The 14,449-nt window shown below is 34.6% G+C and overlaps 1 protein-coding gene across 1 annotated transcript in view; it reads right to left on the bottom strand.

The window, feature by feature from the left end:
• The window catches only part of LRRC7 (leucine rich repeat containing 7), a 558,156-nt gene that overhangs the window by 336,022 nt on the left and 207,685 nt on the right, over window positions 1-14,449 (bottom strand). The window contains exon 3 of the mRNA XM_080802199.1: window positions 2,002-2,204. Coding sequence (XP_080658325.1) covers window positions 2,002-2,204 — 203 coding nt within the window. The remainder of the gene's footprint in view (window positions 1-2,001; window positions 2,205-14,449) is intronic.

Genomic DNA, 14,449 nt, shown 5'->3' on the forward strand with positions numbered 1-14,449 from the left:
AAAGATGTTAAATAAATACTTGATTGATAAACCATTTTTTACTATTTGTCTTACAGAATTTGTTGCATAGCTCTAGAAAAAGACTTTAAATAACTAGATTGATTTAGGGCTCCCAAGATTCAGCAGATAAAAATATAGGATGCCAAGTTAAATAACTATTTTTTTTTAGTATATCAAATGCAATATTTGGGGCATAATTATACCAAAAATTCTGGGTTTTAGTTTAAAATTCAAATTTCAGTAGATGTCCTTTATTTATCTGGCAATCTTAGATGAGGCTGCTCTAAAAAAAATATTTATTTTTCTAAATTAGAGCTAAATGTCACATTTATGAGTCACTTAAACTTTATACCATTTTTGCTAATCAAGTCCTACAGTATATGAAGTTCTCTTCATTGGTCTACCTGGCAGGACAAGAAAGAGATTGAATATCCATTATGTGAAAGTCATAACGTGTACAAGGAGGCAAAGATGAATAAGATGCCATCTCTGCCCTTTAGAAGTTCATAGTCTTTGGGAGAAACAGCCCATTTCATGCCAGCCTCTTCTTGATATGCATCTACGTGGCAGTCTATACAGTTAAAATTTTTTTAGGCCTGACCCAGATCTCCTGACCCAAAATCTAAGACAACATTATATAGTTTGGTTGTCAAAAATGAAGTATATTTGTTTTGGAGTACAAATTAAATACTTCCTGCCTCTGAAGTATTATATTAATAATAACTAATATAATTATATATCATATATAATTCTATATGATATATAATTATAATTATAATTCATAATTTATAATTTATAATCCTAAGTGAAAACAATTATTCATAATTTGGTTTGACCAGCACATTATTCTCAGAATTTGATAATGAAGTGAGTTTTCATTATGGAAGTTTCTTTTCCTGGTTTCTGGGTATTTAAATATGCATTTTTTAGTATAAACAATGGGAATGTATAGTAAGACATTTTTTCCCTCTGAGCCACAAGTAAATCCTTCACAAGTAAATGCTATGCCTACTATTTAATGTGAGTCATTTATTTCGATGATCATTAATATATGGTGGTTTAGATTTTGAACCTCTCTGCTGTGTGGCCTTGGTCTGTGTTAGCTACTCTTTTATCATCCAGTCTTTTCTGCAGTGGAGAACAGGAGACAGGAGAGATTTTCTTTGCCTAGCACGATGTCATAATGGCAGTGTGTGTGCAAAATTTGGTATTAGTTAAATTTTTAGCTCTACCCTGTTTATACTTACATGCCATATATTCAGTAATGACTGTAATAATAAAAAATTCCAAATTCCAGAAAATACAGCATGCTTTTCATAATAGTATTAAACATGTAACAGTGCATGTGTGTATGTGTAAAAGTATTTCTTAGACTTAGAACATACAACTCAAGGTTTTAAAACAATGTCTCCTTAATGATAAAAATTTCACTTCTGGAATACAGTGTCATATCTTTCCTTCATTTCCCAAATATAAGCTATTGATCTCAACCCACTGATATTGATCTCAATCTGTATTTTCATGGAAACTATTTTCAATTAAAATAATGTGTAATTCAGGGGCACCTGGGTGGCCCAGTCAATTAAGCATCTGCCTTAGGCTCAGGTCATGATCCCAGTGTCCTTAGATAGATCCCTGTATTGGGCTCTGTACTCAGCAGGGAGTCTGCTTCTTCATCTCCCTCTGCCTTACCCCCCATTTGTGCTCTCTCTCTCTCTCATATAAGTGAAAAATAAAATCTTTAAAAAATAAATAAAATAAGATATAATTCAAAAAATGATGATTTTCATGGAGTTCAATTGGCCATTAACATATCCCATGAAGTTACAAATGAAGTGGTATTAAAAGGTACCAACAAGAATATTGGGGAAAGTTATATCAGTTTGAACAACTTGCCAATTACTCAGATAGAAAGCTGTAATTAACATTATCATTATGCCAAGTCCTTGAATATCATACAATACTCATTTATAGTGTATATTTTTGGTTGTCAAAAATTACCTTGGGTAGCTCTTCAATTTGATTGGCATCTAGGTAAAGCTCCTCTAACGTCCGCTCAAAGTTAAAGACCTCTTTTGGCACCTGCTGAAGACTGCAGTGGGAGTAGTCTAAAACTGAGATGATTTCTTCTTCACCTCGGAAACATCGGCACGGCACCAGTCGGCCGATGATTTTCCGCTTGGTGGTCATCTCCAGGCACTGCACTAGAGAAAAAAACAGAAAACAAAACAAAACAAAACAAAACAAACAAACCATGCTTAATTGACTGAATTTGGAGGGCATTCCTGTAATATTAAAGCCTTAGAAATTTAATTTTAGTATATGTTTTATAATTATATAATGTTTTTAAAGTTTATATAGAACATATACATGCACTACATCATTTAATACTTGAACAGCCCTGCAAGGTATGTGAGATAGGTTTTATTCCCATTTAACAAATAAAGAAATGGAATTCAGAGAGGTTAAGATATTTCCCATCATCACACAGTTTTGGAATAGCAGAATCTCGCCAGAATACAATCCTGACTCAGTGCAATGCAATTACCATGCTTACTTGATACACAGAACTATAACTTTTTTTTTTTTAAATTTTACACAAATTACATGGCAGAACAGAAATATCTGGAATTTGTTGGAAAAAATTACATTTTTTTCCATTTCTGTAAAAATATTCAAGTTTCACTTCTAAGGTTTATGATGACCTCTTTTTGGCCTATAAATTCAATCCACTAATGAACATATATTTATTAAATAACCCCTATGTTCCAGGCACTGATCTAGTTACTGGGATAGAGTGATAAATTAAACAAAGTCCTTGTTTTCATGAAGCTTCTATTCTATTGGGGTTGCAGATTAGAGATGGGTTGGTTTTTTACTTCAGAATGAGAACCTATCTTTGTGAATCTTATGATTTTAATGGTAGAAAACAACTTATAATCATGGTAGAAATTCCAATAATATCTTTCTCTAGGTTAAACAGACCAAATGCCATGAAATCTTGCACAGGCTTGTACCATGTCACCTATAACACTTCATTAAATCTATTGATTTTCATGTTATTCTTCTAGACTCTAAGTCTTTTGAGAGTAGGAACTATGTTTTATTTATTTTGCATTTGTCTTAAAGCTTGACATACAGTAAATATTTAATAACAAATGTAGAATGAAATAAACAAATTTGTATGAAAGCACAAAAGACCCCCAAAATTCAAAGCAATCTTGAAGAAGAAAAGCAAAGCTGGAGGCATCACAATTCCAGACTTTAAGTTATATTACAGAGCTGTAAGGATCAAGACAGTATGGTATTGACACAAAAACGGACCCATAGATCAATGGAACAGAATGGAAAACCCAGAAATGGACTCACATGGTATGGTCAATTAATCTTCAACAAAGCAGGAAGAAAAACAGTCCCTTCAACAAGTGGTATTGGGAAACTGTATGTCTTCATGCAAAAGAATGAAACTGGACCACTTTGTGAAACCATACATAAAAATATATTCAAAGTGGATGAAAGGCCTACACATGAGATAGGAAACCATTAAAATCCTAGAGGCGAACATAGGCCGTGACCTCTTTGATGTTGGCAGTAGAAACTTCTTACTAGACACATCTCCAGAGGCAAGGGAAACAAAAACAAAAATAAACTGTTGGGTCTTCATCAAAAAAGCTTCTGCACAGCAAAAGAAACAATCAACAAAACTAAAAGGCAGCCTACAGAATGGGAGAAGATATTTGCAAATGACATATATGAAAAAGGGCTAGTATCCAAAATCTATAAAGAACTTATAAAATTCAACACTCAAAAAACAAATAATACAGTTAAAAAATGGGCAGAAGACATGAATAGATATTTTTCCAAAGATATCTAAAGATAGCTAAAGGAAACATGAAAAGGTGGTAAACATTACTCATCATCAGGGAAATAAAAATCAAAACTACAATGAGATATCACCTCACACCAGTAAAATGCCTAAAATTAACAACACAGAAAACAACAGGTGTTGGAGAGGATTAGGAGAAAAGGGAACCCTCTTACACTATTGCTAGGAATGCAAACTGGTGGAGCCACTCTGGAAAACAGTATGGAGGCTCCTCAAAAAAGTTAGAAATAGAACTACCCTACAACCCACCAATTATACTATAATGTATTTACCCAAAAGGTACAAAATATTAATTTGAAGGGATAACTGTACACCAATATTTATAGCAGCAGCATCAACAATAGCCAAATTATGGAATGAGCTCAAATGACTGATGAATCAATAAAGAAAATGTGGTGTGTATCTACACAGTGGAATATTACTCAGCCATCAAAAAGAATGAAAACTTGCCATTTGCAATGACGTGGATGGAGCTACAGACTATTGTGTTAAATGGAATAAGTCAGTCAGAGAAAGACAAATACCATATTACTTCACTCATATGTGGAATTTAAGAAATAAAACAAATGAACATAGTGGGGCAGGGCGGGGCAGGGGGAGGAGGGAGCAAACCAAGAAATAAGTTCTTAACTATAGAGAACAAACCAAGGGTTGTTAGATGAGTTAAATGGGTGATAGGTGTTAAGGAGGGCACCAGTTGTGATGAGCACTGGGTGTCATATATAAGTGTTGAATCACTAAATTCTATACCTGAAACTAATATTACACTGTATGTTAACTAATGCAATTTAAATAAAAACTTGAAACTAAAAAGAAACAAACATGCAAGCAAAAAATGAATTCATAAATGAATAAACGAATATATTTAGGGCTCTCCTCCCTCCCTCCCAACCACCATCAGCTATTGACAATTTATTTGAAAAACTTGTCATTCTAAGTAAAAGGTCACTACTTCTGTGAATGTCTTTCCAAGAAGAATGATTGGAGTCTTCCTCTGAGTTCCCAGAGCACTAATCACATTACTTCCCAATTACATGTTCTATTTTCCTCCTAGGTAAGTTCTTTGAAGAAAATATCTTGTCTTATTCATTTTTGAATTCACAGACACAGTATTGTTTGCTGGCTATGGAGTAGTACTAAATGAGCATTAATTTGAAACATGAGCTTTTTTGGTTAATTTATTTGACTTACCAACATAAGTTTATTACTAGAAAGTAGTGTTAGTTTATAAAAACAACATAGCATTTTGTTTTTTAAATTGCTTAGGTTAAATCAAATTTGGAAGGAAGTGAGTAGAAAATGTTTAAGAGTTGTTGGAAATTCAGCCCAAACCTCCTTATCCTTTCTTTAACTTCCAAAATTAATAAAATGATATTTTGAGGACAGGTTCATGAGTCAGCACTTTCAGATGGTTATTTGCACTTGGCATTCTGTAGAAAGCCAACCAAAATCATTAAAAGAATAACCTTTCTTCTTTATTACTTTCTATCTCTTGAACTCCTACACTTCACATTTCTAGGAGCCTGAATCTCAAGGTTTTTTAATGCTTATTTTAGTTGATCTTACTTGAAATCCCTGATTATGGGTTGGTGGCTTCTCAGTCTCTACCTGTGACCTGGCATATATTAGGTAGCAAGTAAATGCATCTAGTAAATATCTGACCTACTTAGACACCTAGTAAATGTTTGTGGTAGCTATTACAGTTGTAAAGCTAATGATGATGGCTTATACTATGAGAGTAACAGTAAAGATGGAAAGAAGTGGTGGATTGGAAAGATATTTAAGAAGCAGAATCCAATGGGTTGGTGATGGATTAAATGAGAGGTAGGAGGGGAGACTGGGGGAGACAGAGGTGTCTTGAAAGCTTCCCAGGGCTTTTGTTTGTTTGTTTTTATTAACATATAATATATTATTTGCCCCAGAGGTACAGGTCTCTGAATCATCAGTCTTACACAATTCACAGCACTCACCATAGTACGTATCCTCTCCAATGTCCATAACCAAGCCAACCTATCCCTCCCACCACCATCCAGCAACCCTCAGTTTGTTTCCTGAGATTAAGAATCTCTTTATGGTTTGTCTCCCTTCCCAGGTCCCATCTTGTTTCATTTTTTCCCTCCCTACCCCCCATGACCCCCCACCCTGCCTTTCAAATTCCTCATATTGGAGAGATCATATGATAATTGTCTTTCTCTGATTGACTTATTTCACTTAGCACAATACCCTCTAGTTCCCAGGTTTTTAATTTGAGTCACTGGTAGTCACATCAACCACACAGCTATAATGTCATGCCCTGTCTGCCTCTCTGACCCACAGATGAATACACAATCAACTTCTGATGCCTGTGTTGCCCATTGCCTATCACTCACCCTATTGTGTCGAACCATGTAACTATTTCTTTATACCTGTCTGTTGCTGCCACTGTAAATTTTTAAATATAAATCAAGAGGAAAAAGACTATCCAGGCTTGTACCTAAACCATTTGGCCAGAAGGTCCACTGTCCACTGAGACTTTTGGAGCTCCGTTCACTTAAGACTGTTTTCCCTTTCATTGTCCCAAAACTTAGGCTCTTCTGGTCATCTTTTCTATCCCTTCTCTCATCCCCACAATGTACTGAAGTTTTTCCCTGGCCCAAAGTTTTTCCCTTTCTCTCTTCTCTACTTCTTCTTCTCTTCTCTACTTCTCTACTCTGTCTGAACTCAGAATATGTGTTATATCAGGATCGACAATTCCACTGAGTTTGTCGTCTTCACTGTATGCTTCCTCATAGTCTCAACTAAAACTTGGTTCACTTGTAGTCTTTAAAAGTGGAGCATGCTGACATTCTCACCTCATAAATACTTCAGGACTGAAAAGTGGAATTGTTATCCCCCTTGCTCTCTAAAAACTATTATTCTTCTCTCCTGTAAAACCTCTCTTCCTTTGATGGTCTCCTTATATAGTAATATCTTCCTCTCTCAGGCCATTCATTTACCATCTCTTTAACACTCTTCTGTACCCATTGATAATTTTGGTATCTCATTTCTGAACTATCTCAATCATAACTCCTTCTAATCTTGATTTATTCTCCCTACATTAATAACTTCCAATTTTAAAGCTGTTCTTTAATCTAAATTTCTAAATAAATTGATTATAATGCTACTCCTTAATTTTTCAACTACAGGTTTGTAGCATGTAATGTGGTGGTTTAACTTCCTGCTAACAAATTTCAACACACTTCTAATCAAGCAAAAATATATAGAAAGCAATATTGCTTTAAATTAGTAGTATTTATTTTATTATGACTATATACTACTATAATTTGATCACATTTTATTTCTTGTGCATTTTTTTGTTTCTTTAAGAATTTCCTTATTTTTTCTTTGCTTTATTTTTCTATGTACCTTTCATTAATTCAATTCTCTATTTCCTCTTCATATAGTCAAGTGAATATAATCTCTCGTTTTACCCCTGGAATAATCCTTCAGGAACACTTGTATTTTCTTGTTCTTGTCTGGAATGTTTGTTTTTCTAGATTTGATATGTATCTGTTATCCTAAAATATCTCTTCACTATTATTCTGTGAATTTTCCATTTCTTTCTTGTGTTACATCTCCTATTTTCTGAGTCCCATGTCTTTTTCTTTCTGGACTTACTGGAATAAAACAACCAAGGTGGAATACAAGATCTAGTAATTTATTGAGGAAGGATCTCTGGTATGTGAATCTCTGAACATGATTCTATTTCACCTACAAACAAGTGAAAGTTTGACTGGCTATATATTTCCAGGTCAGAAATAATTTTCTTTCATAAATTTGAAGACCTTTTTTTTTTTGTTGTTATTTTCTAGCTTTTAAAATTGTTGCCAGAAAATCCAGTTCCATTACTATTCAAAATCCTGTGATTTTCCCTTCCGCCTAAACATCTTAGAATTTTTATGTTGTCTTCAGTCTTTTGAAATTTCAGGTAATGTGCTCTGATGTTTTTTTTAATCCATTATACTGGGTACTGGAAAGATTCTTCCACTTTGGAACCCCTTATCTTTTAATCTTGTTAAATTTTCCATCATTATTTAATTGGTAATTTTCTCCTCTTTGTTTTTATTTTCTCTTTCTCTGCAATCTCCATTAGTTGGATGTAGAAGCTATCCCCTACTTTTATCCTATAGTTCAATTATTTTTTTCTTTTGTAATTTCTGTGTCTTTGTCTTGTTATTCTATTTGCTGAGAGATTTTTCTCAGCTTGATCTTCTAAATCCATTTTCTGTATTATCATCTTTTATCAGAGGCATATTTTTACTGCAAAAGTTATTTGTTGCTTCCTGAATATTACTTTTACATAGTATCTTGTTTGTATTTGAGGGTGCCATGTCATTTTCATTTCTCTCAGAAGATATTAACTATAGGCTTTTTGTCTTTGTCTCCCTGCTCCTTGCATTATTTCTGAGTTCTATTTTCTGTGTTTCTTTTGATCTTTATCTTTCATAATAGGGGTTTTCCGCAAATATCTGGTGATCCCTGACTGTCCTGCAGAATTGAAGAGTGAAGTTCTCAAATGCTAATTGGAAGTTTTATATGCATGATAGGTTTCACCGCAGGATGATCTGGCAGCAAGCCAAAGAATATTCTGGTCTTCTGCCTGGGACATAGCTATGTAGCCATATATAATGAGTATTTTGGTCAGTTTTCCTGTTTTTAGTACTAAGTATCTTCTGTTTCTTGCCTGGTACCTGCTGTCTCCCAGACTGTAAGGAGGTCTGTGCAGTAACTCAGTTTTCATACCCCTTCATGTGTACTTTATATTGTAGATAACAGTGTATTTTGTATGTAAATAATGATATTAACTGTATCTTCCTTCTATTTCATCTCAAAATTTGTTGAAATTTCTTATTTCCTGATGCTTTCTCTTCTGTTTTCTCTGTCCATATGATTATGCATATTTTATTTTATTTATTTATTTTTAAAGACTTAATTATTTGAGAGAGAGAGGGAGACAGTATGGCAGGAGAGACAGAGGGAGAGGAAGAGAAGCAGATTCTATTAAGTGTGGAGCCAGACACAGGGCTGGATCTCATGACTTTGAGATCATGACTTGAGCCAAAATCAAGAGCTGGATGCTTTATTGACTGAGCTACCCAGGTGCCCTGAGTATACGTACTTTTTAGTTTCATAGAATAATCTGGGTTGTAAGAATAAATTTATAAGGAAGGCAAGAGATTAACTTCCATGTTTAAAATAAAGTTCTCTTTTAATCCTTTTCATACTTTTCCTTTCTTCCTACCCAATCTATTAGGAACATTGGGCAGAGAACTACATCCTTCTTTTGGAACTGCTCTTTCTCTGGCTCTCTTGACATCATACTCTTCTGACATTTATTCTTCCACTTTGGCTCTTCCATTTCAGTCTTTTGAGAAGGTTCCATCTTCTCTAACTGAACACTGAGATTTATAATATTAGGTACGCTCCTACATCCCACCCCCCTGCCCTGCCCCAGGCTTGTTGCCTTTCTAACTCTACACTCTCTCCCTTTACAATCTTCTTCATTTACCTGACTTCATTTAACTTTGATAATAGGTGGTTGCAAAATTTCTTTTAACTCTACTCAGATTTATTTCCCTCATCATTTCCACTTTATGTTTTAAGGTCATCTCAAACATAACATGACAAAATTGATGTGATGCTCTTCAAAGGTACAGAGCATATCATCATGGTCAAGAGCTTGGACTCTGGCCGTGTGTTTTATCCCTATGTTTAGTCATCTGCCAAATAACAGAGTACATACAAAGCACTTAGAATTGTGTCTTCACGTTTTAAGCATTCACTAAGGGTTAGCAATTACTGCTTTGTCCAAACCTCCTCCTCTTCCTGTGTTCTCAATCTCAGTGAACAGCAATACCATTCACCCAGCTTCTCAAGATAGAAACCTTGGTATTGTTCTTGACTCTTCTAGTTCCCACACTCCACATCCCTAACAATCACCAAGTAACAAAGATTAAATAGCCTGAATATTTCCTCAATCAAGCCTATTTTTCTTCATTTCAAGTGCCCAGCAACCTAGCTCAAAATATTATCTCCTGCATTCATACTTGTCTATTATTCTACCACAGGACAGCCAAAGTGACCTTATGTAACACAAATATTATGTCACCCTCTTGCTGCAAATACTTCAATGACTCGTTTCTGCCCTCTAGGCAAAGTCCAAAGTTTTTACTGTGGCGTGCCAAGTATAATATATTCTTGTGGTCTGACTCCTACCTTCCACACTCACACTCAGCCCCCTTTGGAACCAGGCCAGGTAGGTACCACTTCTGATTGCTTTCTGTGTTCTTCGCATTCATGATTTCCTTTGCATTTCTAAGACTAAATTTTCTTTTTTTACACAGGCCCTCGGAAACAAGACTGCCTCTATATAGGACAATTTCCCTTGCCTTAAAAAAAAAAAATACATTACAGGAAAATAGCCTCTCCTTATTCAATAAAGCAGGCTGAATATGTTCCAACTATATGCTGCAATTCTCTTTGATTACATTTCAATAATGTACTCAATATCAATCTTGTTCACTAGATTGAAAGCTCTGTGGAGACAGGGACCATGTCTAGCCTGTACAACAATGTATATTTCCAGTCACTTGTCTAGTATCTGGCTTAGAGTACTTTAAAAATATTAACAAGTAATGAATATAGGAGCTAAATATAATTATAATGACTTCTATTTGTACATATTTTGAAAATTTCAAACCAATTTATAATCTATTACCTTGTTTTTCACAAGACATAAGTATTGTATATCGTTTTCCATATTTTAATAGTGGACTAAAGTTTAGTGAGTCTGTGATATACGTACAGTCACACACGGAATAATTAGTAGACCTGAAATTGGATCTCATATCTCCTTACTCCAAAGCCATTGATTGTTTTTCTCCTTCAGCAGACTCTGTATTACATTAACAGTCATGTATATAGATTAGCATATGAGAATTTACAGAGACATGAATTTGCAGTTCTATCACACACATACATACACACACTCACACATGCAGGCATGCACACCTGCACATACTTGATAGTGATTTACACATAAAATATTCCACAGGTGCAAAATGGAACAAAGAGTAGCAGTGAGGGAAATATCTAGCAATCAATTTTAAAGACTTTTTTGAATGTCAAAGGGATAAAAATATAGCAAGATAGAATGGAGAAAGTGTTTCAGGAATTGGGTAGAGCACAAAACACAAGAAAGCACATGTATGTTACATACATGATATACAGAAGTGCACATATGCTTTTCTCTGAAACCTGACAGTGCCCAGTGTACCACAGAGGGTGTGTAGCTTCACATCCAGTATTTAGACTTTGACTCAGAAGCAATCTGACTTCTTGTGTTAACATGGATCCTTAGTACACATTCAAAAAGTAATTCTTAGATTTTCAGTTTTTCAAAGGGATTTAAAAGGCGAGAGGAAAATATGTAAACAGGTATTCATCTCTTTCTGTTAAAGCGCTACCAGTAAATTCATTGAAATATAAGATAAGAGATTCTCAGGGCACTGCATAGATTCTCCTCTCTCCTGAATCACATATGTATATGTGTGTCTATATATATATATATATATATATATATATATTCTAAATTGATCATTGAATTGATCTAAATCAATCTAAATTGAATTGCTAAAGAGGACTTTTCCTTTTCTGTACCACAGTGTGCAGTCAATAGCCTCCCTTTCAATACTCTCCCAGAGCCAAATCCATTTATACATCAGGGCTTGCTAACCTGGACTAAGCTAGGTGAAGTAACAAAAAGATTCATCTTGCTACATTCTTCAAATCCTTGTCTATTGATTAAATCAAAGATAATTTTTACCACTTGAGAATTATGTCTGCGGTAGTTGACTGAAACGATATGTGTATCAAAGTACCTGAATTTCAATACCATTGTGTTCCCTAGGATTTTAGACCCATGTTTGTCCATGTTATCCTTACCTAATATCCCATACCTGGAAAGATAAAAAGACAAAAGGAAGTCCAATCTTTCTAAGATTTGTGATAAATACTCTGGCTGTTCTCATTCATTGGCACAGCCTTACATTTTTGAAATGACAAATGTTTCTAATTTATTTGCTGAGAAACCCTGTGCTTCACTAAGTGTGCCACCAGGGATATGGAAACCTGCCAAACTCTCTCCATGTCCTACTTCAAGAAACATCTTTAAAGCCATTACCTAACCTCAAGTGTGCCTCTGAAACCCCCTTATCCAGACAACATACAGGGCGATTCTAGGACTCTAAGTGGAATATCTGAGGCTTCTTTCTCTGTTTTTTGACTGTTGAAATAATTATATTTCAAAAATACTCGGATTTCATGGGTTTGTTTTCATTTTATCATTACAATATCTGAAAGCCTGCAACTGTTACACATGGTTTGATTTGCTATCAATACAAGGAAACCAGTTTATCTTCATGACAATCAATGGACTGCTATTGGGACAAACCCCCTTATGGTCTTTAATGCTGATATTATCACACCAGCAATCAAAACACACAGAAATCAGGAAGGAAAGCATGATGCCTAGTACCAAGAAGGAGCTTCTTAAATATTTCTAAGTTCTGCTTTTAGACAAGTTATTTATTTTAAGAATAAATGCTCAAATTCTTTAAATGCTCCCTTCTCTCTCCGCACATTCTTCCCAAGAATTTTCATCTACTGACTTCAAAGAGACTTCAAAGAGGTTCTATGAATGATTTCTAATATAAACCTTTATCGCAGATGTAGTTCCTAACTGCTTAATGAACTACCAATCTTTAACTAACACTCAACTTGTCTAAGGCAGAATCTGGAAATACTTATTAAACTACTCTGTACCAGACAGTGCTCTCTTTCTTGATTTCCTGTTTTGATTAATTGTGTTTTCATTCTCTCAGTTTTGTACCTTTGAGTCATCTTTAATTGCTCCTTTCTTTTCTTCTGTATTAAACATTTCACATCTTTCCCTTCCTTCCGTTACCATGCATTCAATCTAGTTCAGATCCTTGCCATCTCCTAGGAATATTACTGAAAGTAATACTGAACAAAAGTACAGTATTTCCAGTTATCTTTCTTCTACAATCATTTATTCAACAAATATTTACTAAATGTCTGCAATGTGCTAGATACTGGCCTATATGCTAGGAAATAACAGTGAGTAAAAGAACTCTGGTCTCTGATCTAATGAATTCACTGGATTATGAGGGAGATGAATATTAAATAAAAAGTTTTTCAAATATGTCTGTAATTGCACATTATGATAATTGCTATACAAGAAAATATTAGTGCTTTATCACTTTATATACTGACATTTACATTAATATCCTGATTAATTTTCTAAAAGGTATGTCCAGGGTGCCTGGGTGGCTCAGGGGGTTAAAGCCTCTGCCTTCAGCCCAGGTCATGATCCCAGGGTCCTGGGATCGAGTCCCGCATCGGGCTCTCTGCTCAAGAGGGAGCCTGCTTCCCCCTCTCTCTGCCTGCCTATCTGCCTACTTGTGATCTCTCCCTCTGTCAAATAAAGAAATAAAATCTTTAAAAGGTATGTTCATTCCCCTGTTCTAGAAGCCTCACTGCATCTACATTTTCAACAGCAATATTTCCCAACCCATGTTCCTGGGCTGTATTTTCCTCCAGGAAATAAGCAGTGTGCATTAGCATATTAAGGGCTCAGAGGGATCTTGTGATAAAGAATTATGCTTATCTTTGTTCAAACCAGTGTTTCCTAAACCACTTTTTTAAAAAATTAAAGAGTTAAAAACTTTATCACTATAATTAGGATTTAGTATTCTGAAACAAACATTTTAGGAAAGGCTAGTCTACAAGATTCTTTAGCTTGACATTCAAGCTGTTTTCAACCCAACTTTTCAGCTCTATTACTTCGACAAGCTTGTTTTTCCAATTCTATGCTCTGGCTTACACTACTCCCAATACTGAATGTTCCTTATCCATTTTCTTCATCTAAACTCATCCAACCATCTATGGTAACACCTTTATTTCTTTATAAATCATGTTGAATGATTTTATTTGTTGGCTATCATAATTTGTTTGCAGATCTTAAAACATCATAGTACCAGATATAACAAAAATCTGTGAATTGGAACTTCTTGGAATAATAAATGGAATATTTTATTTTACTCTTTATTTCCTTGCCTACTAGTCACAGTGTGTGCTGTTAGAAAAACATTCACAGCATTTGAGTTCGGATCACTCATGGGAGATCAAATTTTTCTTTATAAAGTCTTCTCTAGCTGTTACACACTATAAATAAGGCTGCTTTCCTTGGCTTCCTTCTCCTTACCATTTATATTGTCATCTTAACACTAACTACCCTAAAGAACATGACCTAAGAATTAGAGAAGCGATCTGGAAAAAAATCTATTGAGAGAAGGTTTGTAATAAGCGATGGCCTATACAAGCTTACTCAAAACTTCTCCTTATTGTATCACATAGATGAATAAAAATATTTTACTACTTCTATCCTTTTCTGTCCACACATCCTGTATTGGAATTTTTATCTATTGATTTACTTAAATATGTAAATATAACTATAGAAGACAG

The sequence above is a fragment of the Martes martes genome (genome assembly GCF_963455335.1).
Source record: "Martes martes genome assembly, chromosome: 4".
Taxonomy (NCBI): domain Eukaryota; kingdom Metazoa; phylum Chordata; class Mammalia; order Carnivora; family Mustelidae; genus Martes; species Martes martes.